The sequence below is a fragment of the Mustelus asterias genome, chromosome 6 (assembly GCF_964213995.1).
Source record: "Mustelus asterias chromosome 6, sMusAst1.hap1.1, whole genome shotgun sequence".
Classification (NCBI taxonomy): domain Eukaryota; kingdom Metazoa; phylum Chordata; class Chondrichthyes; order Carcharhiniformes; family Triakidae; genus Mustelus; species Mustelus asterias.
In genome coordinates, this window is record NC_135806.1 from 4,916,062 (window position 1) to 4,940,804 (window position 24,743).

Genomic DNA, 24,743 nt, shown 5'->3' on the forward strand with positions numbered 1-24,743 from the left:
AGCAAAGTCGGGTATATGACGTTGTGTTGCAGATCAGCCATGATCTCGATGATGAAGGTTCATCACCACCCAACTACCCCTCCTTGTCCCCTTGTTGGCCAATTTTGTGAACCGTTTTCTCTCTCAAACCTGTGGTCATCCCCTCTTTTCTCAAAAAAAAACAACCCTTGCTCCCACCATCCCCTCTCCAACCTCTCTTTCCTCAAGTCCTTTTTTATTCATTCGTGGGAGATGGGCATTGCTGGCTGGCCAACATTTATTGAACATGTCTTTTCCTTGTGATTCTCCAAACAAGTTTTTGCATTATTTGGCAATGCTCCTGTTTCACATCTTGGGACATCTTTAGAGTGGCACAGTGGTTAGCACTGCTGCCTCACAGCGCCAGGGACCCAGGTTCGATTCCCGCCTTGGGTCACTGTCTGTGTGGAGTTTGCACATTCTCCCCGTGTCGGCATGGGTTTCCTCTGGGCGCTCTGGTTTCCTCCCACAATCCAAAGATGTGCGGGTTAGGTGGATTGGCCATGCTAAATTGCCTCCGAGCTGGGTAAATACATGGGGTTACGGGGATGGGGCCTGGGTGGTATTGTGGTCGGTGCAGACTCAATGGGCCGAATGGCCTCCTTCTGCACTGTAGGATTCTATGACATCTCACTACATTTGAAGGGCACCATGTTGTGGGCAAGTTTTTAAGATTTAGATGATCTGTGTCTAGGGTGTAAGAGTTGGCGAAGCCAATCACTTTCTATTTTGCAAGGGGCAGGGGTGTGGGAGGAGGGAGTTCAAGACTAGGACCAATAAATCCAGTCAGGAACTCGTGGAAAACTTGGACTGAGTGGAATTTGTTACCACAAGGATGGTTGAGGTGAATAACGGAGATGTAATTAAATGGAAGCTGGAAAAACACTCGGGAGATGAGGACACAAGGATATTCTGACAGGGTGGGAGTGTCTTGTGTGACTCCAGGGACCAATCCGATTGAACGGTCTGTTTCAATGCTCTAGGTTCTGTGCCATATCTTTCCAAGCTTAGAGATTCACTGGGGCCCTGTCCTGGCTTGCCTGTCTATTATTACATTGTGTCTACGTGGAGTTCATCGCTAAAGTTAAGGTTTATTTATTAGTCACAAGTAAGGCTTACATTAACACTGCAATGAAGTTACTGTGAAATTCCCCTCGTCGCCAGTCTGGTGCCTGTTTGGGTCAATGCACCTGACCAGCATGTCTTTCAGAATGTGGGAGGAAACTGGAGCACCCGGAGGAAACCCACACAGACACGGGGAGAACGTGCAAATTCCAGAGTGACCCAAGGTCAGAATCGAAACTGGGTCCCCGGCGCTGTGAAGCAGCAGTGCTAACCACTGTGCCACAGTGCCGTCCTATACAATGTTTACTAGCCCTGGTCACGTTGTTTTGGAAGGAGGAAGCCAGATTAAGTAGCTGTCTGGGTAAGAATGTTACCTGGCCTCTTTAACTGTGAATTGTGTAACTCTGGAGTCCGCCTCATCCTTATTGCTTCCACCAATCACTCCAAAACCCCCTTCCGCTCCATCCTGTGAGCGAGAGGCTATAATGAACTCATTGTTGCCTGGTTATCTGCTCATGCTGCCTGTTTCCGATTAGGGTTTGTCTCTGGCCATTGCTGATTGCACGTTGGGCTTCCACTTCGACATTAGGCATCTGTTTGTTGCAGCAGCAGAATAGATATTGTCTGCTGTTCCCCAAGCATTTTCCAGCATGTATCCTTTTCCTGTTTAGAAACACTACCGTGGTCAGCTTACTAATGTTCTGCTGCAGAGACCTGCATTGCGACTGACATCAGTCAGTTTCTGTATTGGACACTAACCAAACAGGCAGTCAGAACTAATCATTGAAACAAAACAGGAAGAGGCTATTCAGCCCTTCATGACTGTGTTGGTCCTTTGGAAAACATATCCAATTAGTTCCACTTTCCCTCCCTCTTCCCATAGCCCTAAAATTGTTTTCTTTATATGTATGGTTCTCTCTTTTAACCATCTTTTTAAATCTATGCTTAAATAACCATCCATGTGTAGGATCAAACTCAGTGTTGTTTCTCCCAGAAAGATATGAAGTTACAATCAACTTGAGGACTAGATTCAGTGGTGGCATAGTGGTTAGCCCTGCTGCCTCACAGCGCCAGGGACCTGGGTTTAATTCCCACCTTGGGATCTGTCTGTGTGGAGTTTGCACATTCTCCCCATGTCTGCGGGGGTTTCCTCCCACAGTCCAAAGACGTGCTGGTTGTGTGGATTAGCTATGCTAAATGTGTGGGCTTACGGGATAGGCCTAGATAAGATGCTCTTCCAGAGAGTAGTGTAGGGCCGAATGGCCACCTTCTGCACTGTAGGGATTCTATGGAAGTCTTTATCATTAAAAAGGGGTGTGATTTTAAAAGTTGACTCGCTTTATAAGAAAATCAAAGCTCAGAAGGCATCTGCCAAAATAATAGAATTTAAATCTTCAGGCAGCAGGGTGAGGATAGTTTTCACTTATTCTAAACATGTAAAAACCTTTTTAGAATTTTGTGTTGTGGAATACAAGAGCTTGGACCCATTTTAATGATGTTTACATTGAATGTGCCTTCAGGGGAATGTTTCCCTCCAGCTTCTGCAGATACAAGTTGCCTGGTGCTGTAATGTGAGGCATATCCTGTTTTTAGTCCAACTGCAACATAACTTGTGAAGATAGATATATTTTGGCTTAAATGCACTGTTGTCAAGGTCTTGCTATCGTGTTGGTTTGTATCTTGGGTACGTCAATTGTGGCCAATCTGTGTTTGTTTGTTTTGCTGAGAGACTTGCCAACTCTGGACATTCCTGGAGGTTTTGTCACATGACTTCCTGTCTCAAACAGCCCCACTGGTCACCTCACCTGTCCATCAGTGAAGAGCCCTGTCCTCATGACAGAACAGAGTCTCTCTTGGCTGATTGGATGATTCTCAATAGTCAGTCAATAATCTTTTGTACCCACCCATGTACAATTTGATTTTCACTAAATCAACACAATTTTTTAAAATAATTTTTTTTTAAATACCCCTCTGATTTATTTTTCTGGGTGTTCCTCTCACCAGTATTTTGGAGATCAGTCTTTATTTTCAGCAAGTTTAGAGTAATCCTGGAGGGAGGAGAACCGCTCGTTCTGGGAGCAGGTCTGGCAATGATGGGTCAAATGATCTCCTTCTGTGCCTTAACAATTCTTTGATTCTGAAGATTTTTTTTCTTTCTAGGGGTATGGGCATTTATTGCCCATACCTAATTGCTCTTAAAGGGGCTTTTAAGAGTCAATAGTATAGCTGTGGATCTGGAGTTGCATGTAGGCCAGACTAGGTAAGGGTGACAGATTTCCTTCCCTAAAGGTTTGTTCACAATCGACTGGTTTCATGATAATTTTTTTATTCAGTTCAAATTTCACCCTTTGCCTTGATGGGATTTGAACCTGGGTCCCCAGGGCATTACCCTGGGTCTCTGGTATACTAATCCAGTGACAATACCACTATGCCACTGCCTTATTTTCATTTATTTATTTGACCCTGAGTTCTTTGCACAATGTTCAGCATCATTCACAACTCCTCAGATACTGAAGCAGTCCATGTCATGCTCCTCAGATACTGAAGCAGTCATGGACGAAAAGAAATTGGTTTAGGTTGGAGGGTCACAGTTTTTTTTTTTAACTGGTCGGTGCAACATCGTGGGCCGAAGGGCCTGTTCTGCGCTGTAATGTTCTATGTTCTATGTTCTATGTCCCAATTCAGCAAGATCTGGAAAATATCTAGACTTGGGCTGACAAGTGGCAAGTAACATTCATGCCACATATGTGCCAGGCTATAAACCATTCCCATAAGAGAATCTAACCATTGCCCCTTGACATTCAATGGCATTGGGGGTTACCATTGACCAGAAACTGAATTGGGCCAGCCATATAAATACTCTGACTATCAGAGCAGGTCAGAGACTTGGAATCCTGTGGAGAGTAATTCACCACCTGATTTCCCAAAGCCCATCCATAATCTACAAAGCACAAGTCAGGACTGTGGTGGAAAGCTCTCCGCTTGCTTGGATGAGTTGGGAGGCAAGGACCTCTTCAGATCACAATGTTGAGGCCCCACAACACTCAAAGCTTGACCTCATTTGGGACAAAGTAGCTTGCTTGGTTTGGCTTCCCTCACACAAACATTCTCTCTCTCTACCTCCGATGCACAGTGACAGCCTAAAGTGTCACAAGAGGCAGGGAAAATGGTGAAGGAAGTTGCAATTGCAAACTGCTTCAAGCATGCTGAGTTCAAACCATTTATGGCTGTGTTTAATGAAGAGAATGAGGAGGAGCAGGGCGATACACGCCAACCAGATGCTTTTTCACATGCCCACGAGAGGTTGTGGATTCAGCAGAGACCACCATGAAACCTTGCACTTGAGGTGGGCGCTGCCATGCAGTGCTCAATGGAACTGACCAATTCTGCAAACAACCAAGGAGGCCAATTACCCTTTTGTCGAATGCCCGCCTGCCTGTTTCCCCCAGCCAATGAGATATCATAGAATCTTTACAGTGCAGAAGGAGGCCATTCGGCCCACCAAGTCTGCACCCACTCTTACCCAGGCTGTAACCTCGCACGTTTCCCATGGCTAATCCATCTAACCTAGACATCTTGGGACACTAGGGGGCAATTTAGCACGGCCAATCCACCTAACCCGCACATCTTTGGACTGTGGGAGGAAACCGGAACACCCAGAGGAAACCCACGCAGACACTGGGAGAATGTGCAAACTCCACACAGACAGTGACCCAGGGCTGTAATTTGAACCCAGGTCCTGGCGCTGTGAGACAGCAGTGCTAACCACTGTACCACCATGCTGCCCCAACTACATCTGCTATCTTCCCCCACCCCTCTCAACCTTGGGACCTCTCCAGCACTAACGGCAAAAACATGTTTGACAGCATTGTCAACATGGAAGACTATATCAAGCAGGTCGGAAAACACGTTGAACAGAAAAAGATTATGGAGTTTTTCTGGTACGAAATCCGGGCTTTATTTTTAGGTTTGAGTACATGGAATAAAGATATATTCACTTTCTTTTCTTTAACATTTAAATCTGGACAAACACGAGAAGCACTGGTGTTTTTGGAGGCATATTGGGTTGCGTGGAGATTTATTCATGTGGCAAATTGTGCTGGTTCAGCTATCACAGAGCTCTGTCTAACTCTTAATGTGAAGGCAGCTCCTCTGGGCTTTGACTCGAGAACTTACTGTAAACGATTGGGATCTCCACCTGGGATTGTAGGAACTGAAATAATAAACCGCAAAATTAAAAGTGACGTGTTTTATAATGGAGAAATTTTAATATTCTACAAATGAATTTGGTTTTTCAAGGTCACCGAAGTGGTTTAGCAAGAATTCTGAACTTGGTTTTTAAAAACCCACTTAGACATCCTTCTTCTACGTGCAACTTTTATTTTGAGGGTTTTTATAGTGAGATTAATAACAAGCTCTAGTCTGTTCAGTGCTTTCTCATTGATTGCAGTCTGGGGTTGACTCTACAAGGGGCCCCCTTCCAAGAAGCATTGAATCGGTGATGTCCAGGTTTCTGTGTTTTAAGTGCACCCTGTGTGGGTTCCAGAAAGTCCCAGTTTAGGGGAGGAATGGCGGTGAATGTTGATGGTTGTACTACCGTTACTCCCAAATCTGGACCAACTTGTGTCTTCCAGTGCATTCGACAAGACTAGAGTATACTGGGGAGAGTTTAGCAACATTTACGTAACTTTTAAGAGACATTTGTCATTACCTATGAGATTGAAATCTGGCAAAATCTCAGATTATGGTTGATCTCTATTTTCTGATCTCTCATAATCCTTAAAATCTATTTTTTTTTTCCAAGTGTTCAACTGAATCTCCCCAATCTCCAAAGCATTTTTTTGGGGGGGTGTGGAGGGTGTTCCAAATTTCCCCTCTTTGTGTGAAGAAGCCTTCTTGACAGCACCCTTATAACCCCTTAGTTCTGACTATCTCTCACTCTCTTGCTCCGCTAACAATTCCTTTGGTCATCTTCACTTTCTCACTCGCATGTGCAAACTCTTAATGTGATGGAATATAAATTAATTTACCCATGTTGGCCAAATGTGGCAACATGAGAACAAACCTTTTTATGCAGAGAGTGGTTAGGTTCTGGAACTGTGTGTTGGAGACTGGTTCAATTGAGGAATTTGGAAACTGGATTATTGTCTGAAAAGGAAGAATATGCAGTGTCGTTTGGGGGCGTGAAGAGATAGCAGCAGATGTATAGCACGCGTTCATTGGGCCAAATGGCCAGGAAGCCTGCACACACTGGGCCAAATGGCCTTCCTCTAGGCTGTAAGCATTCTACGATTGCAGTAAATTGTTTTCCAACTTGTTTTGGAAAGCCAAACTCTGGTTCACAGTCATTTTGTGACGAACATGTTCTTTTATCGCCCCCTGCAGCCCTGGTACAAAACTGGTCCAGTTCAGGAAAGGTGAGAGTGTTGGCCTCCGACTAGCTGGTGGTAACGATGTTGGGATCTTCGTAGCAGGAGTGCAAGATGGAAGTCCGGCTGAGAATGAAGGGCTCGTGGAAGGCGATCAACTCCTTAAGGTAAAGGACCAACCTGTAAACCAGCACAAGTTATAATCATGTATGAATACAGGAAAAATGATGGAGAGGAAAAGGCTGCCTGGTCCATGGTTGGACCATTATTCATGTAAATTGAGTCTGTGTTTTTATAAGCCCTGTTTGTGAGCAGAATTCCCACTCACCTGAAGAAGGGGCTTGGAGCTCCGAAAGCTTGTGTGGCTTTTGCTACCAAATAAACCTGTTGGACTTTAACCTGGTGTTGTTAAACTTCTTACTGTAAATAGAAATAGCAGGAGAGCACAGGTTTAAGGTAATTATCAAATGATCTGGGGGAAGGGGGGGGGGGGTGGATGGGAGTTTTAGTCAGTGGGCAGCACGGTGACACAGTGGTTAGCACTGCTGTCTCACGGTGCCAGGAACCCGGGTTCAATTCCGGCCTCAGGTCACTGTCTGTGCAGAGTCTGCACATACTACCCGTCTCTGCGTGGGTTTCCTCCCACAGTCCAAAGATGTGCGGGTTCGGTTGATTGGCCATGCTAAATTGATTCTAGTGTCAGGGGGATTAGCAGGGTAAATAAGTGGGATTACGGGAATAGGGCCTGGGTGGGATTGTGGGCCGAATGGCTTCCTCCTGCACTGTAGGGATTCTGAGTTGTCACGATGTGGGATGTGCTGCCAGAAGGGGCAGGTGTGTTTCCCAGCAGCATGGGCTGGATTCAATGGGAACTCCCACAGACAGCAGCAGGACCAGAAGATCCTGCCACTGGTCAGTGGCGAACTGCCTCCCACCACGGAGAGAACCGCCACCGGGAAGTCCAAGAATTCCAGTGTCGATTTCTCTGATTTATAGCAAGCGGTTCTGTAAATTACAACTGGATATTAACTTTATCCTTCCCCTCTCTCTCTCTCCCTCTCTGTATATCGACTAGATCAATTCCATGGATTTCCGTAGTATTGTGCGGGAAGAAGCTGTCCTTTACCTTTTAGAGATCCCAAAAGGTGATGACGTGACCATTCTTGCTCAGAGCAAATATGATGGTAAGTAACTTGGTGAAAGCTGTCCTGTTAACCAAAAGAAGGCGGGACTGAGAACAAAACTTATTTGGATGGAAGAATCAGTCAGTGTTTGTTTGTCAGCTCCAGAATGTTTCATCTTCATTATTCCTTCATGGGATGTGGGTGTCACTGGTAAGGCCCGGATTGTCCTTGAACGGAGTGGCTTATTCAGGCAGTTAAGCATCAACCACATTGCTGTGGTCTGGAGTCACATGTAGGTCAGACCAGGGCAAGGATGGCAGATTTCCTTCCCTCAAGGACAGGAGTGAACCAGATGGATTTTTACATGGATAGTTTCATGGTCACCATCACTGAGACTTGCTTTATATTCCAGATTTATTAATTGAATTTAAATTCCACTAGCTGCTGTGGTGCGATTTGAACCCATGTCCCAGGAATATTAGCCTGGGCCTCTGGGATTACTTCATAGAATCATAGAATCGCTACAGTGCAGAAGAGGCCATTCAGCTTATCGCGTTTGCACCAACTCTCTGATAGAGTATCTTACCAGGCCCTCTTCCCTCACCCTTCCCCTGTAACCCCACACATTTAGCATGGCCAATCCACCCAACCCGCTCATCTTTGGACTGTGGGAAACCGGAGCACCCGGAGGAAACCCACGCTGACAAGGGCAGAACGTGCAAATTCCACACAGACAGTGACCCAAAGCTGGAATTGAACCCAGGTCCCTGGTGCTGTGAGGCAGCAGCACTAATCACCGTGCTTCCCAGTGACAAGATGTGCAGGTTAGGAAGATTGACCATGCTCAAATAACCCTAGTGTCAGGGGGACTAGCTAGAGTAAATGCATGGTGTTATGGGGATAGGGCCTGAGTGAGATTGTGGTCCATGCAGACTTGATGGGCCAGATGGCCTCTTTCTGCACTGTAGGATTCTATGATTACCGCTTCAACACCTCCTGTACTGTTCATTTTAATAGCCTGGATTATTCTTGACGAAAGTGAAATTTTCTTGCTGTTGGGAGGTCTTCGGAATTCCAAATGCTCAAAGTCCACGTGGTAATGATAGAAAAACCACCCAAATCTGGAATGTGCAGCTTGTATCAATCTATTGCAAATACTTATGTATTTTTAAATTTTAAAATCCAGTTGCATTATCTTCCAATACGGTCAACTTGTCCTTGTATATTTTAACTGTGCACATCGTGTTTTAATTTGACTTTTTTTAAATTGTATTTGGTTTTTATTTTGTGTTTGGATTCAATGCTATTGAAGTGGAACTCCAGGCTTGAAAGTTGACTCCATCACACTCCTGACTTGTGCCTTAATGGTGGGCTGGCTTTGGGGGAGTCGGGAAATGAGTTACCATAGAATTCCCAGCCTCTGACCTGCTCTTGTAGCCACGGTATTTATATGGATGCTCCAGTGAGAATGTCCTTATTTCTGAAAATCCTTCAGAGTTCCTCAACGTGGGCAGTGGAAATTCTAAGGTAAAGCCAAGCTGTGTCGGAGAAGATTGTATAGCTGTTCACAACACCTGTAAATTATTATTATTTTATTGGACGATCACCCGTGTCTTTTAATTGTATCATAGCAACTGGAGATGGTAAACCCAATCATACAGTTATAGATGTAACCTGTTATTTTTCTCTCGCCACCAGTGTACAAAGATATTATCAACTCTGGCCGTGGTGACTCTTTCTTCATTCGGACGCACTTTGAGTACGAGAAGGAAAGTCCACAAAGCTTGAATTTCACCCGAGGGGATGTCTTCAAGGTTTTAGACACTCTGTACAATGGCAAGCTGGGGAACTGGCTCGCAGTAAGGATTGGTTCTGACAACATCAAACAACTAGAAAAGGGAATCATTCCAAACAAAAGCAGGTAAATCATTGAAGTGTAATGTGAAATATCAGCATTTTTTTTTTCAGAAGGGTAGCACAGTGGTTAGCGCTGCTGCCTCACAGCGCCAGGGACCCGGGTTCTATTCCAGCCTTGGGTGACTGTGTGGAGTGTGCACGTTCTCCCCGTGTCTGTGTGGGTTTCCTCCGGGTGCTCAGGTTTCCTCCCACAGTCCAAAGATGTGCAGGTTAGGTCGATTGGCCATGCTAAATTGCCCCTTAGTGTCCCAAGATGTGTAGATTAGGTGCTTCAGCTGTTGTAAGTGCGAGAGGTTATGGGGGATAAAGTGAGTTGGAGAGAATGCAGACTTGATGGGCCTAATAGCCTCTTTCAGCGCTATAAGGATCCTATGAAAGGGAGATGGGCAATACCAGTACGTTTGACCCTTGACCCTGCTCCGCCATTTCAATAAGGTCATGGTTGGAAATTCAGCCCTATGTATTTATTAACTAGAATAGTAACTGTCATTAACTTGTGTAGTAACTGAAACTGATATCCCGTCAGAGCTGAACAGATGGCCAATGTGCAGAATGTCCAGCGAGCGACCACAAGTGACCGAGGCGACTTCTGGAGGTCACGGGGTCAGAGGGCAGCAATGAAGAAGAATCTTCGGAAGAGTCGAGAGGACCTCACAGCCTTGCCAGTTAGCACGAAGTTTCCTGCGTACGAAAGGGTCGTTCTTCGAGAAGGTGAGAGGAGTTGCTTTATTAATTGCGTGTCTCTTATGTGACATTCTATCTATGCTCCTCATAATTTTATACATCCCAATTATGTCCCCTCTGCTCCAAGGAAAATAACCCCAGTCTATCCAATCTCTCTTCATAACCAAAACACTCCAGCCTGGGTAACATCCTGGTAAATCTCCTTTCCAACGTTACCACATCCCTCCTATAATGTGGATTCAGGAACTGTACACAATATCCTAGCTGTGGCCTACGTTTTATACAGTTCCAGCCTAACCTCCCTGCCCTTAAACTCTATACCTTGGCTACTAAAGGCAAGTATAACATATGTCTTGACCACTTTTATCCACTTGTCCTGCTTTCTTTAAGGAACTAGTGTACATGTATACATGTATTTGGTCACCACAGGTCATTGAGTGTCTTTAAGACCGAGATAGATAGGTTCTTGATAATAAGGGGATCAAGGGTTATGGGGAGAAGGCAGGAGAATGGGGATGAGAAAAATATCAGCCATGATTGGGCCGAATGGCCTAATTCTGCTCCTAATATCTTGTGGCATTTCTTTACCAAAGAGCACTTGTTTTTTTTGTAGTTCTGGATGCCTTAGCAACACACTTATCCATTTGAATGTTTGTTCCTTTAGCTGGCTTTATGAGGCCGGTGGTACTCTTCGGGCCCATCGCTGATGTAGCGACAGAGAAACTGGCGACTGAATTACCCGATAGCTACAAAAATGCCAGTAAGTAAACTATTCATTTTGAGTATTTGACAGCAGTCTGAGCATGCTCCAACTGTGTGCTGATAAGAGAAGTCAAACCAACCCAACTGTGAACTCAATATTTCAGAAACTGAGCCCAGAGATGCAGGCACAGAAAAGTCAACTGGTGTCGTTCGACTCAACACCGTCAGACAGATCATTGAAGAGGTAAGGATAATTGAGCAACATCTTGCATTTATATAGCGCCTTTCACTTGGTAAAAATAGACATGGCTGTGATGAAAATCAGCGGTGCTCAAGAGGACAGAATTGGAGCAATACAACAACCTGGGAGGCTTGGCAGGATGGCAGAGGTTGCACAGTGAACAGTATATCGCACAGAATCTATTCATTTATAAACATTTTTACTCTACTGTTATGATCCCAACTGTTGTCATTGGACAAGTCACATCCCAGACTGAAACTTGGCCTGATAGGTCCTGACTTTCTCTTGGAACCCGTGGACAGAAGTTACTGAGCAAATTCACAGGAGTCTGCTGATGAGCTTTTAACACAATGAAATGTTTATTAAGACAAAAATGAACCATATTACACCAGACGACAAGGTCGGAAAGATTTCAATGCAAGCACAGGAAGATGATTCAATTTCCCTTTACCCCAGCAATATCTTTACAGAGACACACAAACCAGTGAAGGGTTACCACTAGCTTGATACACAAGCTCCTTGCTTGAGACTGCAACATATGTAAATAGTTTACTTCCAGTGAAAACTTGCGCATTCTGATTCTTGTCCAATTCTTATCTCCCCAAAGATATGCAAAAATAACCACACTTCAATCTCACTGTGTCCATACCAATGCCACTAAACTGATCACATTACCTATAATGAGTCCTATAACTGAACATATGGCTGACTACTGTCCCAGTAGCCTTGTACCCTTCTGAGAGCTGGAAAATCCTTGTCTTCATTCTCTGACATCCTGAACTCTTCCCTGCCTTTATCTTTCAGCCATAGGTCCACCCAGCCCCTCTGCACAAAGCCTCATACCAAACCTACATGAAACGGAAATCCTTTAAACCTTACTAAACACGCACACGTGTAGTCTATGGGTGGGGAGTGGGTGTTAGAGAGGACGTACTTGTCTTGAGGTAAAGGAAGTCTTGTGACTTCTATTTCTCTCGACATTGATGGATGAGGTTGGAAGGAGTGAAGAATACCTGACCTGCATGTTTTGGATGTCATTTATCGAGCTGAGTAATCCTTTCTAACAATTCTATAAAAAGATCCCAGCTATAATTTAGACTTGATAAATCTTCTGTGCCGGTTTCAATTACTCATTTTATAAACACACCAGGATTTCATTTCTACCAAATAGATTCCTCTGTAAACCGAAGGAGGAAGGGAAGGCAACCATAAAGAAAAAAGACTTTAATTTATATAGCACCTTTCACAACCTGCAGGTGAACCAGTGGATCAGATCTAAGCTCTGCAGTCCTTCCACATCCAGTCGTGAATGGTGGTGGACAATTAAACAACTCACTGGAGGAGGAGACTCCACGAATATCCCCATCCTCAATGATGGAGGAGCCCAGCACATCAGTGCAAAAGAAAAGGCTGAAGCATTCGCAGCAATCTTCAGCCAGAAGTGCTGAGTGGATGATCCATCTCTGCCTCCTCCAGTGGTCCCCAGCATCACAGATGCCAGTCTCCAGCCAAATTGATTCACTCCACATGATATCATGAAGTGGCTGAAGACACTAGATACTGCAAAGGCAGAGGGCCCTGACAATATTACAGAAGACTTGCACTCCCGAACTTGCCGTGCCCCTAGCCAAGCTGTTCCAGTACAGCTACAACACCAACATCTACCCAGCAATCATAGAATCTCCACAGTGCAGAAGGAGACCATTCGACCCATCGAGTCTGCACCAACCACAATCCCACCCAGGCCCTATCTCCATAACCCCACGTATTTGCCCTGCTATTCCCCCTGACGCTAGGGTTAATTTAACATTGGCCAATCACATCTTTGGAGTGTGAGAGAAAACCCAGACACGGGGAGAACATGCAAACTCCACACAGACAGTGACCCACATCGGGAATCAAACCCGGGTCCCTGGCGCTGTGAGGCAGCAGTGCTAACCACTGTGCCACCGTACGGCAATGTGGAGAATTGCCCAGGTAAGTCCTGTACCCAAAAAGCAGGAACAAATCCAACCTGGCCAATTACCACCCCATTGGTCGACTCTCAATCATCAGTAAAGTGATGAAAGAGGTCATCAGCAGCGCCATCAAGTGGCGCTTAGCAATAACCTCCCCACAAATGCTGATTTTGAGTTCAACCACGGTCACTCAGCTCCTGACCTCATTACAGCCTTGCTTCAAACATGGACAAAAGATTGTGATTGTTACTTCACGCACCAAGAATAAATTGCAAAGAATAGTAATAATCTCTCACAGGGTGGTGGAAAAATCAGAACTCAAAGTTGTTGATGCTGGGAGCCACTGAGAAACAATAAAACTGAGATGGAGTAGATTTCTATTGGGTAGGGGTTACAGATGGGTTAATGGCGATAATATACAGATCGGCCATGATCTAACAGACTGGTGGAACACACTTGGGGGAATTGGATGGCCTGTCCCCTATGTTCTTGCGATTCTTTTCTGCAAAGATACCTTTATTTTTGTTTGTCTGTAGTGTGTTTCTGAGATTTGTTGTCTGCCCCCCGTGAACAGGATAAACATGCGTTACTGGACGTAACTCCGAAGGCCGTGGATCTGCTGAACTATACACAATGGTACCCCATTGTCATCTTCTTCAACCCAGACAGCAAGCAAGGTGTTAAAACTATGAGACAGCGACTGAGCCCAGGATCCAGCAAGAGCTCCAAGAAACTCTATGATCAGGCTGTGAAACTGAGGAAGAGCTGTTCTCATCTTTTTACAGGTAAGAAACATTAGATATGGAATCCCTGTGGTGTAGGAGGAGGCCATTTGGCCCATCGAGTCTGCACCGACTCTTTTTTTAAAAAAAAAACCTTTTACAGGTACACCATAGAAAGCATTATTTCTGGTTGTATCAACGCTTTTGCTACGACTCCTGCAAGAAACTACAAAAGGGATGGGCAGGTTGTCTTATGAGGAAAGGTTGGAGGGGTTGGGTTTGTATCCACTGGAGTTTAGAAGAGTAAGAGGCAACTTGATCGAAACCTTTAAGATCCTGAGGGGTAATGACAGGGTGGATGTGGAGAGGATGTTTCCTCTTGTTGGAGATTAAGAACAAACCACTGTGGATGCTGGAATCTGAAACAAAAACAGAAAATGCTGGAAAATTTTGGCAGGTCTGACGGCATCTGTGGAAAGCGAGTCGGGCCAATATTTTGAATCTAGATGACCCTTCGTCCGAGCTAGGGGTGGCTGTTTAAAAATAGAGGGTTACTCATTTAAGCGCGAGATGAATAGAAATTTTCTAGGTGGTGAGTCTCTGGAATGCTCTTCCCCTCAAAGCAGTGGAAGTAGAGTTTTAATATTCTTAAGGCAAAACTTGATGGATTCTTGTTGAGCACAGGCTGAAAGGTTATCAGGGTAGGCAGGAATGTAGGGTTGAGGTTACAATCAGATCAGCCATGATCTTGTTGAATGGCAGAGCAGGTTTGAGGGGCCAAGTGGCCTACTCCTGCTCCTTGTTCATATTTCAGTTTTGATTATCCTACATTATTCACTAGTTTGATCCCGGAGTTGAGAGCATTGGCTTATGAGGAGAGACTGAGTAGATTGGGACTAAACTCATTGAAATTCAGGAGAATGAGGGGGGATCTTCCAGAAACATATAAAATTATGAAGGGAATAGATAAGATAGAAGCAGGAAAGTTGTTTCCAATGGCAGGTGAAACTAGAACTAGGGGGCATGGCCTCAAAATAAGGGGGAGCTGATTTAGGACTGAGTTGAGGAGGAATTTCTTCATCTAAAGGGTTGTGAATCTGTGGAATTCCCTGCCCAGTGAAGCAGTTGAGGCTACCTCATTGAATGTTTGTAAGGCAAAGATAGATTTTTGAACAGTAAAGGAATTAAGGGTTGTGGTGAGCGGGCGGGTAAGTGGAGCTGAGTCCACAAAAAGATCAGCCGTGATCTTACTGAATGGCGGAGGAGGCTCGAGGGTCAGATGGCCTACTCCTGCTCCTAGTTCTTGTGTGCTTATTTCCTTCAGTCTATGGTTTTTGTTTTCCCAGTAACTGTCAGCTGTGGCCCAGTGGGTAACACTCCTGCTTCTACATCCCAAGGTTCCATGTTCAAATCCCACTTTAGGACTCTAGCATAAAAGTCTAGTTTCATACTACAATGCATTACTGAGTGAGTGCTGCATTGTCATGAGTGTTGCTTTTTTTGGGTGAAGCATTTAACCGAGGCCCCATCTGCCTGTTTTGGTGGATGCCATGGCACTGAGTTGAAGAGCAGGGGAGTTCTTCCCAGTGTCCTGACTAATATTTGCCCCCTCAAGTCACATCCCCAAAATTGATTCTCTGGTCATTATCACATTGCTGTTTGTGGGATCTTGCTGTCCTCAAATTGGCTGATGCATTTCCTACATTACAACAGTGACTGCACTTCAAATGCAACATTGGTTGTCGAAGGCTTTTGAGAAATCCAGTGGTTGTGAAAGGCACTATATAAATGCAAGTCTGTCTCTCTTTTTTTTATTCAATCAACCAGAGATCATAACATAAAAAGAACAACATTTTGGGATTAGAAGCTTTTGATTTTAAATTAAAACATTATTATCCATGTCATTCCATGGGCTGGATTATAGAGGCCTCTGGTCCTAATTGGAAATCCCCCAGCCCCCACAATTTTCCCTCCGTGTCCACCCCCACACCCACTCACAGGGTTTAGTGACATCCTAGGATTTTGGGTATCCATGGTGTTCTTCCTCCTGCAGTACCGACGGTGACCACCTCTACCTGTGACACTGATGGCACAGCAGAGCTGCCAGTCTTCTATTGGCTGGCAACCCCACTGAGGCCTGGACATCTTCCTTGATGGATGATATCACATCATCATGATTAAAGATTCAATTGGCTGAAAAGTCAAAGTTGGGCGAGATCTCCCCCACCGAGTGACGAGTGGTGTTCCACAGGGATCAGTGTTGGGACCGCAACTTTTCACTATATACATTAATGATCCGGAAGATAGAACTGGGGGCATGGGTTGCTAAATTTGTGGATGATACAAGGATATGTAGAGGGACGGGTAGTGTTCAGGAAGTGGGGAATCTCAAAATCGGAGCAGTTGAGGAACCTGGGTCTATACTCGATGGAGTTTAGAAGGATGAGGGGGAGATCTAATTGAAACTTGCAGAATACTGAGAGCCTAGATAGTGTGGACGTGGAGAGGATGCTTCGGTTAGTGGGAGAGACGGGAAGTTGAGGGCACAACCTCCAGAGTGAAGGGACATTCCTTTAAAACTGAGATCGGGAAGAATATCTTCAGCCAGAGGGTGGTGAATCTGTGGAACTCATTGGCACGTTGTCCTCCCAGCCCTGTATATTGGGGTGGCTGACAGTCCAACATTGCAACCGAGGAGAGGTGGAAGAGAGGACCAGTTTAACCCTGATGTCAATTTGCTGTGTTTAAAAGGATAGGAGGAGCACAATTTCCATTATAGCCCAATTGGGCCGAATGGTCTTTACTGTGCATTCTGTACTGCTCTGTACTCGCCTGAAGATCTACCTAGAGCTGCTAATATGGATGCAGCATGAAACCAAGTGGATCGAGGATTTGCTCACTACCAAATTTTCATTTGTCTCTTGGTGATTGTAATTGCTTCCAAATCCTTGTATGGAAGAAGGAGAACTTTTTATTTCTGTTTTTAAATATTACAGAGACCATTGACCTGAATTCCTCCCATGATGGCTGGTACGGGTTGCTGAAGGATCTGATAAGAGATCACCAGGCTTCTGCTGTTTGGGTTTCAGAAGGCAAGGTATGCATTGGATGAGTCTTCCACCACACTGATAGTTCAGGCACCATTTTTAAATGAGGCTAATTGTAACTAGCTTTTGGATGTTAATGATACAGTATGTGTACTAGTGTAGATCTTCAGATGGCAAATCCCTGCAGTTTCAACAAAAAGGGATGTTTAGTCAATGCACTATATCTTTTTGTTTTAGCTATTGAGTCAAAGCTTCTTCTTTCTTTCTATCATATTTATTGAAGAATTTGAGCTATGCTAGTTAGTAATTAACACATTTGTGTTGCAAAAGAATGATCGCATTTAAGAAGATGTACAGGCTGCTCCTCTTAAGAGAAAATTGGATAAGAGTAAGTCTTGTTCTGTGTGTTTTTATTTTCTCTTTCCGCTCCGCCATCTACTCATCCATTCATTTAGATCAAACTACATTTCAATTAAGTGCAAGTTTCTTGATTTTTTTTTTTGTTGCCTCCCCAGTACACTTCAGTGATCTTAGCTAATCTTGCACTTTGTTTCCCTCTAGCCTTTCTCATTAATTAATCATAGTCATGCTCAAATAAACCTCCCAAAAGTATTAATAGTTCGTAGCTTTTTTGTGTTTCACAGTTAGAGGATTTTCCCAATGTACTATCCAAGTTTGCTTTGTTAACTGCACCACACTCTACAGGCTCAGAGTCATAGAGGTTTACAGCATGGAAACAGGCCCTTTGGCCCAACTTGTCCATGCCACCCTTTTTTTTAAACCACTAAGCTAGTCCCAATTGCCCACGTTTGGCCCATATCCCTCTATACCCATCTTATCCATGTAACTGTCTAAATGTTTTTAAAAAGACAAAATTGTACCCGCCTCTACTACCACCTCTGGCAGCTTGTTCCAGACACACTCCACCGTCTGTATGAAACAATTGCCCCTCTGGACCCGCTTGTATCTCTCCCCTCACCTTAAACCTTTGCCCTCTAGTTTTAGACTCCCCTACCTTTTGGAAAAGATATTGACTATCTAGCTGATCTATGCCTCTCATTATTTTATAGACCTCTGTAAGATCACCCCTAAGTCCCCTGCACTCCAGGGAAAAGAGTCCCAGTCTATCCAGCCTTTCCTTATAACTCAAACCATCAAGTCCCTGTTCTGGTTAATAGAAATTTAGTTGGTGCCAAATTGAATTTGGAGAGTTTGCTGAGCCACTGGACTGTATTGATCTTGGTTGTCATTGTGTGCTCTTGGCATTGTCTTCCTATTTTCAAATCATGTTGAATTCTTTTCGAGGAGCTTCCTCACAACTATTTGCAATGGCCGTGGTGCTGAAAGCAACAGTTGGTGTTCCAAGTTGGAGGCCGGTATTTTAATCCGTTCCAATGCTTGGGAGTTACAATAACCTAGTTTAGAAAGATTTTCGGTGCCGATTTTTATCAGATTATGATCAACATTTTTGGGTTTTGTTGGGAAAATTCCACTTGCTCTTAAGAGGCACTGATCACCTTTTAACCTCTTCCCACCCAGAACATGACCCAACTGGGCACTTTTCACTTGCATTGGAGGGGAATGGAGATATTCCAAAATCCCTGGGAGATAATTGGAGGAATCCCACATCCTCTTAAGAGGAAGCATGATTGTAAATCTCCCCCCTCTGTCCCTACCCTCTTTCCCCCACAGCAGCGAAAGGTTGTTGATCTGTTGTTCCCTTTTGGGGGGAAGGTTGGGAATGGCCATATCTCAGATATCTGGGTGGGAAATTGTTGCTGTTTCTGTTTGTGTAATACTTTACCTTACCCTATTTTTAATTTAGGCGGACGGACTTGGAGACGAAGACCTGGAGATGCCTGATGACCGCATGTCCTATCTGTCAGCCATGGGAGCGGACTACCTGAGCTGTGACAGCCGATTGATGAGTGACTATGACGATACAGACACAGAGGGTGGAGCCTATACAGACAACGAGCTGGATGAGCCAATTAATGAGCCTCGTATCTCTTCTGTTGCAAGATCCTCAGAGCCGGTTGAAGAGGTGAGGGCAACACGATCGGGGTGTGTATTAACCTTCAAACATGGAGGGTGCTCTATCCAATCATTGTACACAAGAATTCGCAGCACAGAGACCAACCATTTTAACCAACACGAGACTCCTACAACCTCTCTTCACCTCACACTATCAACATCTTTCTAATGCTTCATCACCCGTGTTTATCCAGCTTCCCCATAAACATATCATTGCTCTTCAGTTCATCGTCTCCAAGTGGTAACGAATTGCACACTCTAGAAAGTTCCTCCTGAAATTCCAATTGAATTTACTGGAAATCGTCTTCCATTTATGACCCCCAGTTTTAGATTCTCCAAGTTGACCCTATGAACTTGTAGCCCCACTTGCCTGGTGCACCTGAGGTTTCCTGGCACGTTTTTATTATGAATGAATGTCTTATTATTTTTGTACATTACATACAAATTAGGAATAGGCCGTTCCATCTCTCTGCCGTGTGATAAAATCATGGCTGATTCTGATTGTGGCTTCAACTCTACTTTCCTGTTTGAGTGAGCTAGCCTCCCCAATTATCTGGGGAAGGGAATTCCACAGATTAACAACACTCCGAGAAAGAAAATTCTCCCGTCTCTGTCTTAAATTCCAATTCTCTTCACTGAGTGGCGCACTAAGGCAGACTTTCATCTGTTTCCATATCTAATAATCCCAGAACAGGTCACTAGTCTGTCGCCAGGGGCTTATAGCTTGAGGGGCGCCACTCCACATCAAGCGTGGCTGACCAGGAGTCTCTCCTGCTCTTACTGCCAGCTATTGGCGTGTTTGGAAGGATTTTATAGGTTGGCACTAAGCTTGTTTGACCGTGTTATGAGTGCACTTTCCTTGGCCATAAAGTCCTGGGATGCTAATGCACTGCACCACAAGACCTCTTTCTGCATTAAATGAGAGACCCCTTAGTTTAAAACTGTGTTCCCTAATTTTAGTTTCTCCCATTAGGAGATACATCCTCTCAATATCCACCTTGTCAAGTCTGCTTTTGGATTTTTAATTTGTATTTTTATTGCACAAGATTGGAGTTGTGCAAAGTGGTGACGTAGCGGTTACAATGATTCATACCATTGAGATTGGGCCACTGGAAATGGTTGAGTTATAAATGTTAATCTCTTTATTCTAGTTTTTATGGAATTACTTGTTTACATTTGTATTGTCAAAGTTGTTGCACAAATTCTCTCACCCTCTCACCCTAGCAATGATGTGTTTTTGTTTACAGCGGAAACAGAGTCCAGAGCCAGCTGTTGCAAGAGGCCAGATGAGGAGAGCAGGTAGCCGGGAAGTCCTAAGAGATCCCAGCCCCCCTCCAGATTTTAAGCCTGAACCTCCAAAGGTAATGGGTGTCATTAATTTCTTGATTTTGCCCAAGGTCAGCTCATGCTTTAGTTACACTGATTGTTGAGCGGGAATCATCGCCCCTGTACTTGACCTGCTCCGAGTCCAACAATGTCCCAATTATAAAACTCCCACTCTTTTCCAATCCCTCCGTGGCCTCCCTGCTCCTTATTTCTGAAACTCTTCCAGCATGACAACCTGCCGAGACCTCTGCACTCTTCCAATCCTGACATCTTAGGACATCCCTGATTTAATTGCTCCACCATTGGCGGCCATGCCTTCAGCCGTTTGAGCTCTGGAATTCCCTCCCTAAATTTATCGATCTCTCTGTTCCTCACGTCCTCTTTCTCTCTCTTTCTCTTCCTTCCTTTCTCTCTCTCTCTCTCTCTCTTCCTCTTCAATAGGCTTTTTAAAACCTACATCCTTTGATCCGTTGCTCTAACATCTCCTTACGTGGCTCCATGTCTGATTTCTCTGCTGCTCTTGTGAAGTGTCTTGGGAACAGTGCCATTAATGCGATTAAAAATCCCAAAACACTTCACCGGGATGTTTTATAAAGCTAAATTTGACACTGAACATCCAAAGGAAATATTGGGGGGAACAGGTAACCAAAGCAGTGGCCAAGAGGTGAACTTTAAAGCAGCATCTTGGAGGAAAAAGAGAGGTGAGATTCTGGAGCTCAGGGCCACTAATGGTGGAAGGTAGCAGATATAACGAGCTTTTTATCACAGACATTTAATTATTCTTTCTCCCCTCCCCCTTTCCCTCTCTCTATACTTATTTAAATCCTGTTACATCTTTGCTGTTGCAATGTCATCAACCTGTATTGTTAACACTGGTTCCCTCTGCACGGACCTGCTGAATATTTCTCGCATTTCCCAATTTGCTGCGTAACCCGGATTATCCTGTCGTTCCCACCTTGAGGATCTCGGTGCGCGGGAACTCTGGATTGAAATGAAAGTTGTATATTGTCACAATTGAATGCCATGAGTAAATGTATGGGATCTGACTGTGCGTGTTCTTCCTAACCCCTATAGCCGAAAGCTGAGGCGCACACGTACGTGAAAGAGCCGTCGCGGCAGTACCACGATTCCAGCCGCGGATATGATTCTCCGTACAGCAGCCCGAGCCCCGGGAGCAGCGAGCACCCCCGAGGTCAGGAGGCCCCTCCCTCCAAGCCGCAGCCCCCTCCCGTGGCTTCCAAACCCAGCTTCGGGATACGGACAGCGGTCAAACCACCCGCCCCGGCTGCGCAGCCCCCACCCGAGGACGAAGGGGAGGAGGTGGAGGAACTGGGGGATGGGGGAGAGCAGCAGCAGTCTGTCCTGGGCAAAGTGAAAATATTTGAGAAACTGGATCACAAAGCTCGGGCGCAGAGGCTGCAAGAGCTGCAGGAGGCACAGAACGCACGGGTAAGACGGTCCGAACACCTCTTTCAGATCATTATCTCGGAAATAGGCACAAGAGAGGCCATTTGGCCCCTTTCCATCTCCCCTATGTACTCTATGAACAGCATCTTCGAATTCTACAGTGCAGTAGGAGGCCATTTGGCCCATCACATCTGCACTGACCAGAATCCCACCCAGGCCCTTTCCCCCTAATCCCATGCATTTACCCCACCGAGTTCCCCTGATACTAAGGGGCAATTTAGCATGGCCAATGCACCTAACCTGCACATTTTTTGGACTGTGGGAGGAAACCAGAGCACCCGGAGGAAACCCACGCAGACACGGGGAGAACGTGCAAACTCCACACAGTGACCCAAGCCGGGAATCGAATCCGGGTCCCTGGTGCTGTGAGGCAGCAGTGCTAACCCACTGTGTCACCATCCTGCCCATGTGTCTTGAATAGCACACAGGAAACACAGGGCGGCACGGTGGTTAGCACTGCTGCTTCACAGCTCCAGGGACCTGGGTTCGATTCCCGGCTTGGGTCACTGTCTGTGTGGAGTTTGCACATTCTCCTCGTGTCTGCGTGGGTTTCCTCCGGGTGCTCCGGTTTCCTCCCACAGTCCAAAGATGTGCGGGTTCGGTTGATTGGCCATGCTAAAATTGCCTTAGTGTCCTGGGATGCGTAGGTTAGAGGGATTAGTGGGTAAATATGTAGGGATATGGGGATAGGACCTGGGTGGGATTGTGGTCGGTGCAGACTCGATGGGCCGAATGGCCTCTTTCTGTGCTGTAGGGTTTCTAAGCTTCTAAGAAACAATATTTTTCAGTGTAGTGCAATTCATGTGACAATAAATCAAATCGGACCTATTCCACCCATCATTCAATAAGATCATGGGTCATATGGCCTTAACTCCACATTCCTGTCTGTCCCCATAACCCTCGATCCCCTTGTTGATCAGAAATCTGTCTAACTCTGCCTTAAAATTCACTGACCCAGCCTCCACTCCAAACACAAACAATCCTGAGAAGAAATTCATCCCCCTCTCCATCGGGAGGAGACGATGGCGTTGTGGTGATGCCACCTGGACTAGTAATCCAGAAGTTCGGGCTAATGCCCTGGGGACACGGGTTCAAATCCCACCACGACAGCTGGTGGAGTTTAAATTCGATTAATAAATCTGGATTTGAAAGCTAGTCTGTGACTGTTCACTGAAACTATTATCGATTTGTCATAAAAATCCATCTGGTTCACCAGGGCAGCACAGTGGTTCACACTGCTGCCTCGGACTGGTGTTGTGAGACTTCTTACTGTGCCTCACAGCGCCAGGGACCCAGATTCAATTCCTGGTTTGGGTCACTGTCTGTGCGGAGTCTGCACGTTCTCCCCGTGTCTGCGTGGGTTTCCTCCAACAGCCCGAAAGATGTGTTGCTTGGGTGCAATGGCCATGCTAAATCCCGATCAGGAGTGTGGCGACGAGGGGATTTTCACTAACTTCATTGCAGTGTTAATGTAAGCCTACTTGTGACACTAATAAAATAAAAATAATGTCCTTCAGGGAAGGAAATCTGCCATCCTTACCCAGTCTGGCCTCTGTGTGACTCTTTCCTCTGAAGCAAGCTACTCCATTCAAGGGGCAATTAGGGATGGGCAACAAATGCCCAGACGCCCGCATCCCATGAAGGAATAAAATCTTAAAGGGAGACCCTTATTTTTAAACTCTGCTCCAGTTCGGGATTTCCCCACAAGGACAGGAAACATTTGAATCTATTCTTTCATTCGGTTCACTGCCCCCTTTCTCCCAGAGTACAGGCAGCATTGGCTACTGTGTTCCACAGCCCTGTCTTCAATGCTCTAGAAACGGTGGCTGTGCCTTCAGCTGCCTGGGCCCTAAGCACTGTCTTTCCCTCCTTAATCCTCTCCTCTTCCATCTCTAACTTTCGGCCCTTTTAAGACATTCCCTAAAACCTATTGATTTGACCAAGCTTTAGGTAACCTTTTTAAATTCGTTCATGAGATATGGCCGTTGCTGGCTGGCCAGTCACGTGTGGATAAAGTAGACGTGGAGGGGATGCTTCCTCTTGTGGGGCATCCTAGAACGAGGGGTCATAGTCTTAGGATAAGGGGCAGCAAATTTACAACAGAGTTGAGGAGAAACTACTTCTCCCAAAGGGTTGTGAATCTGTGGAATTCGCTACCCCGAAGTGTGGTGGATGCTGGGACAGTGAGTAAATTTAAGGAGGAGTTAGACAGATTTTTAATTGGTAATGGGTTGAAGGGTCATGGGGGTGAGGAGCATATCAGCCATGATTGAATGGCAGAGCGGACTCAATGGGCTGAATGGCCTAATTCTGTTCCTATGTCTTATTTATTGCCCGTCCCTAAGGTGGTGTTGAGACACCTTCTTGAACCACTGCAGCCCAAGTGGTGTAGGTATACCCACAGTGCTGTTAGGGAGGGAGTTCCAGGATTTTGACACAGCAACAGTGAAGGAACGGCCGATTTATACTTCCAAGTCAGGATGGTGAATGACTTGTCTTACACCATGTGGCATGGTGTCAAATTGTGTCTGATAGTTGCTTCTGTAAAATGTGTTAAGGATGCTTTCTAAGTGAAAGGTGTGATTATAAATACAAGTTGTTGAGGCATCTTGGTGAACGTTTTCCTCTTCCTGATCTTTATGGAATGAAAATTCACTGGGTTCCATCAAGCGTACTGGCGCATTCTGCTCGATGGCCACTGGGTGGGTGAAGGCTAAAACCTACCTCAGCATTCCTTAATTAATGGAATGTCCATTCAATTAGCAATTTCCAGTAAAATGAGCAAATGGTGTTGAGCGCAACTATTGAAGTTCCATCAGTCGTGGAAACCAGAATCCACTTAATGTGCAAGAGAGCTGAAAATTATTCATGAAGCTCTTGCAATTAATGAAGAGTGGCCACTGAAGCATAAGAATTAAACTGCTTGATTTAACTCTGTCTTCTCACCAGTTACCTGGTTTAACTGGAGTATTGCGTTCAGTTCTGGGCACCATGCTTTAGGAAGGATATGAAGGCCTTGGAGAGGGTGCAGAAAAAATGCACAAGGACATAGGTTTTGTGGGTAGATTG

At 45.2% G+C, this 24,743-nt stretch overlaps 1 protein-coding gene across 4 annotated transcripts in view; it reads left to right on the forward strand.

Annotated features, from left to right (window-relative positions):
- Positions 1 to 24,743, forward strand: part of tjp2a (tight junction protein 2a (zona occludens 2)) — a 148,447-nt gene that overhangs the window by 118,444 nt on the left and 5,260 nt on the right. For all 4 annotated transcript variants that reach the window (XM_078213954.1, XM_078213953.1, XM_078213955.1 and 1 more), the window contains exons 11-21: positions 6,469 to 6,619; positions 7,528 to 7,636; positions 9,275 to 9,497; positions 10,020 to 10,204; positions 10,842 to 10,937; positions 11,044 to 11,123; positions 13,653 to 13,863; positions 16,797 to 16,897; positions 18,673 to 18,891; positions 20,129 to 20,242; positions 21,282 to 21,656. In XM_078213954.1, coding sequence (XP_078070080.1) covers positions 6,469 to 6,619; positions 7,528 to 7,636; positions 9,275 to 9,497; positions 10,020 to 10,204; positions 10,842 to 10,937; positions 11,044 to 11,123; positions 13,653 to 13,863; positions 16,797 to 16,897; positions 18,673 to 18,891; positions 20,129 to 20,242; positions 21,282 to 21,656 — 1,864 coding nt within the window. The remainder of the gene's footprint in view (positions 1 to 6,468; positions 6,620 to 7,527; positions 7,637 to 9,274; positions 9,498 to 10,019; positions 10,205 to 10,841; positions 10,938 to 11,043; positions 11,124 to 13,652; positions 13,864 to 16,796; positions 16,898 to 18,672; positions 18,892 to 20,128; positions 20,243 to 21,281; positions 21,657 to 24,743) is intronic.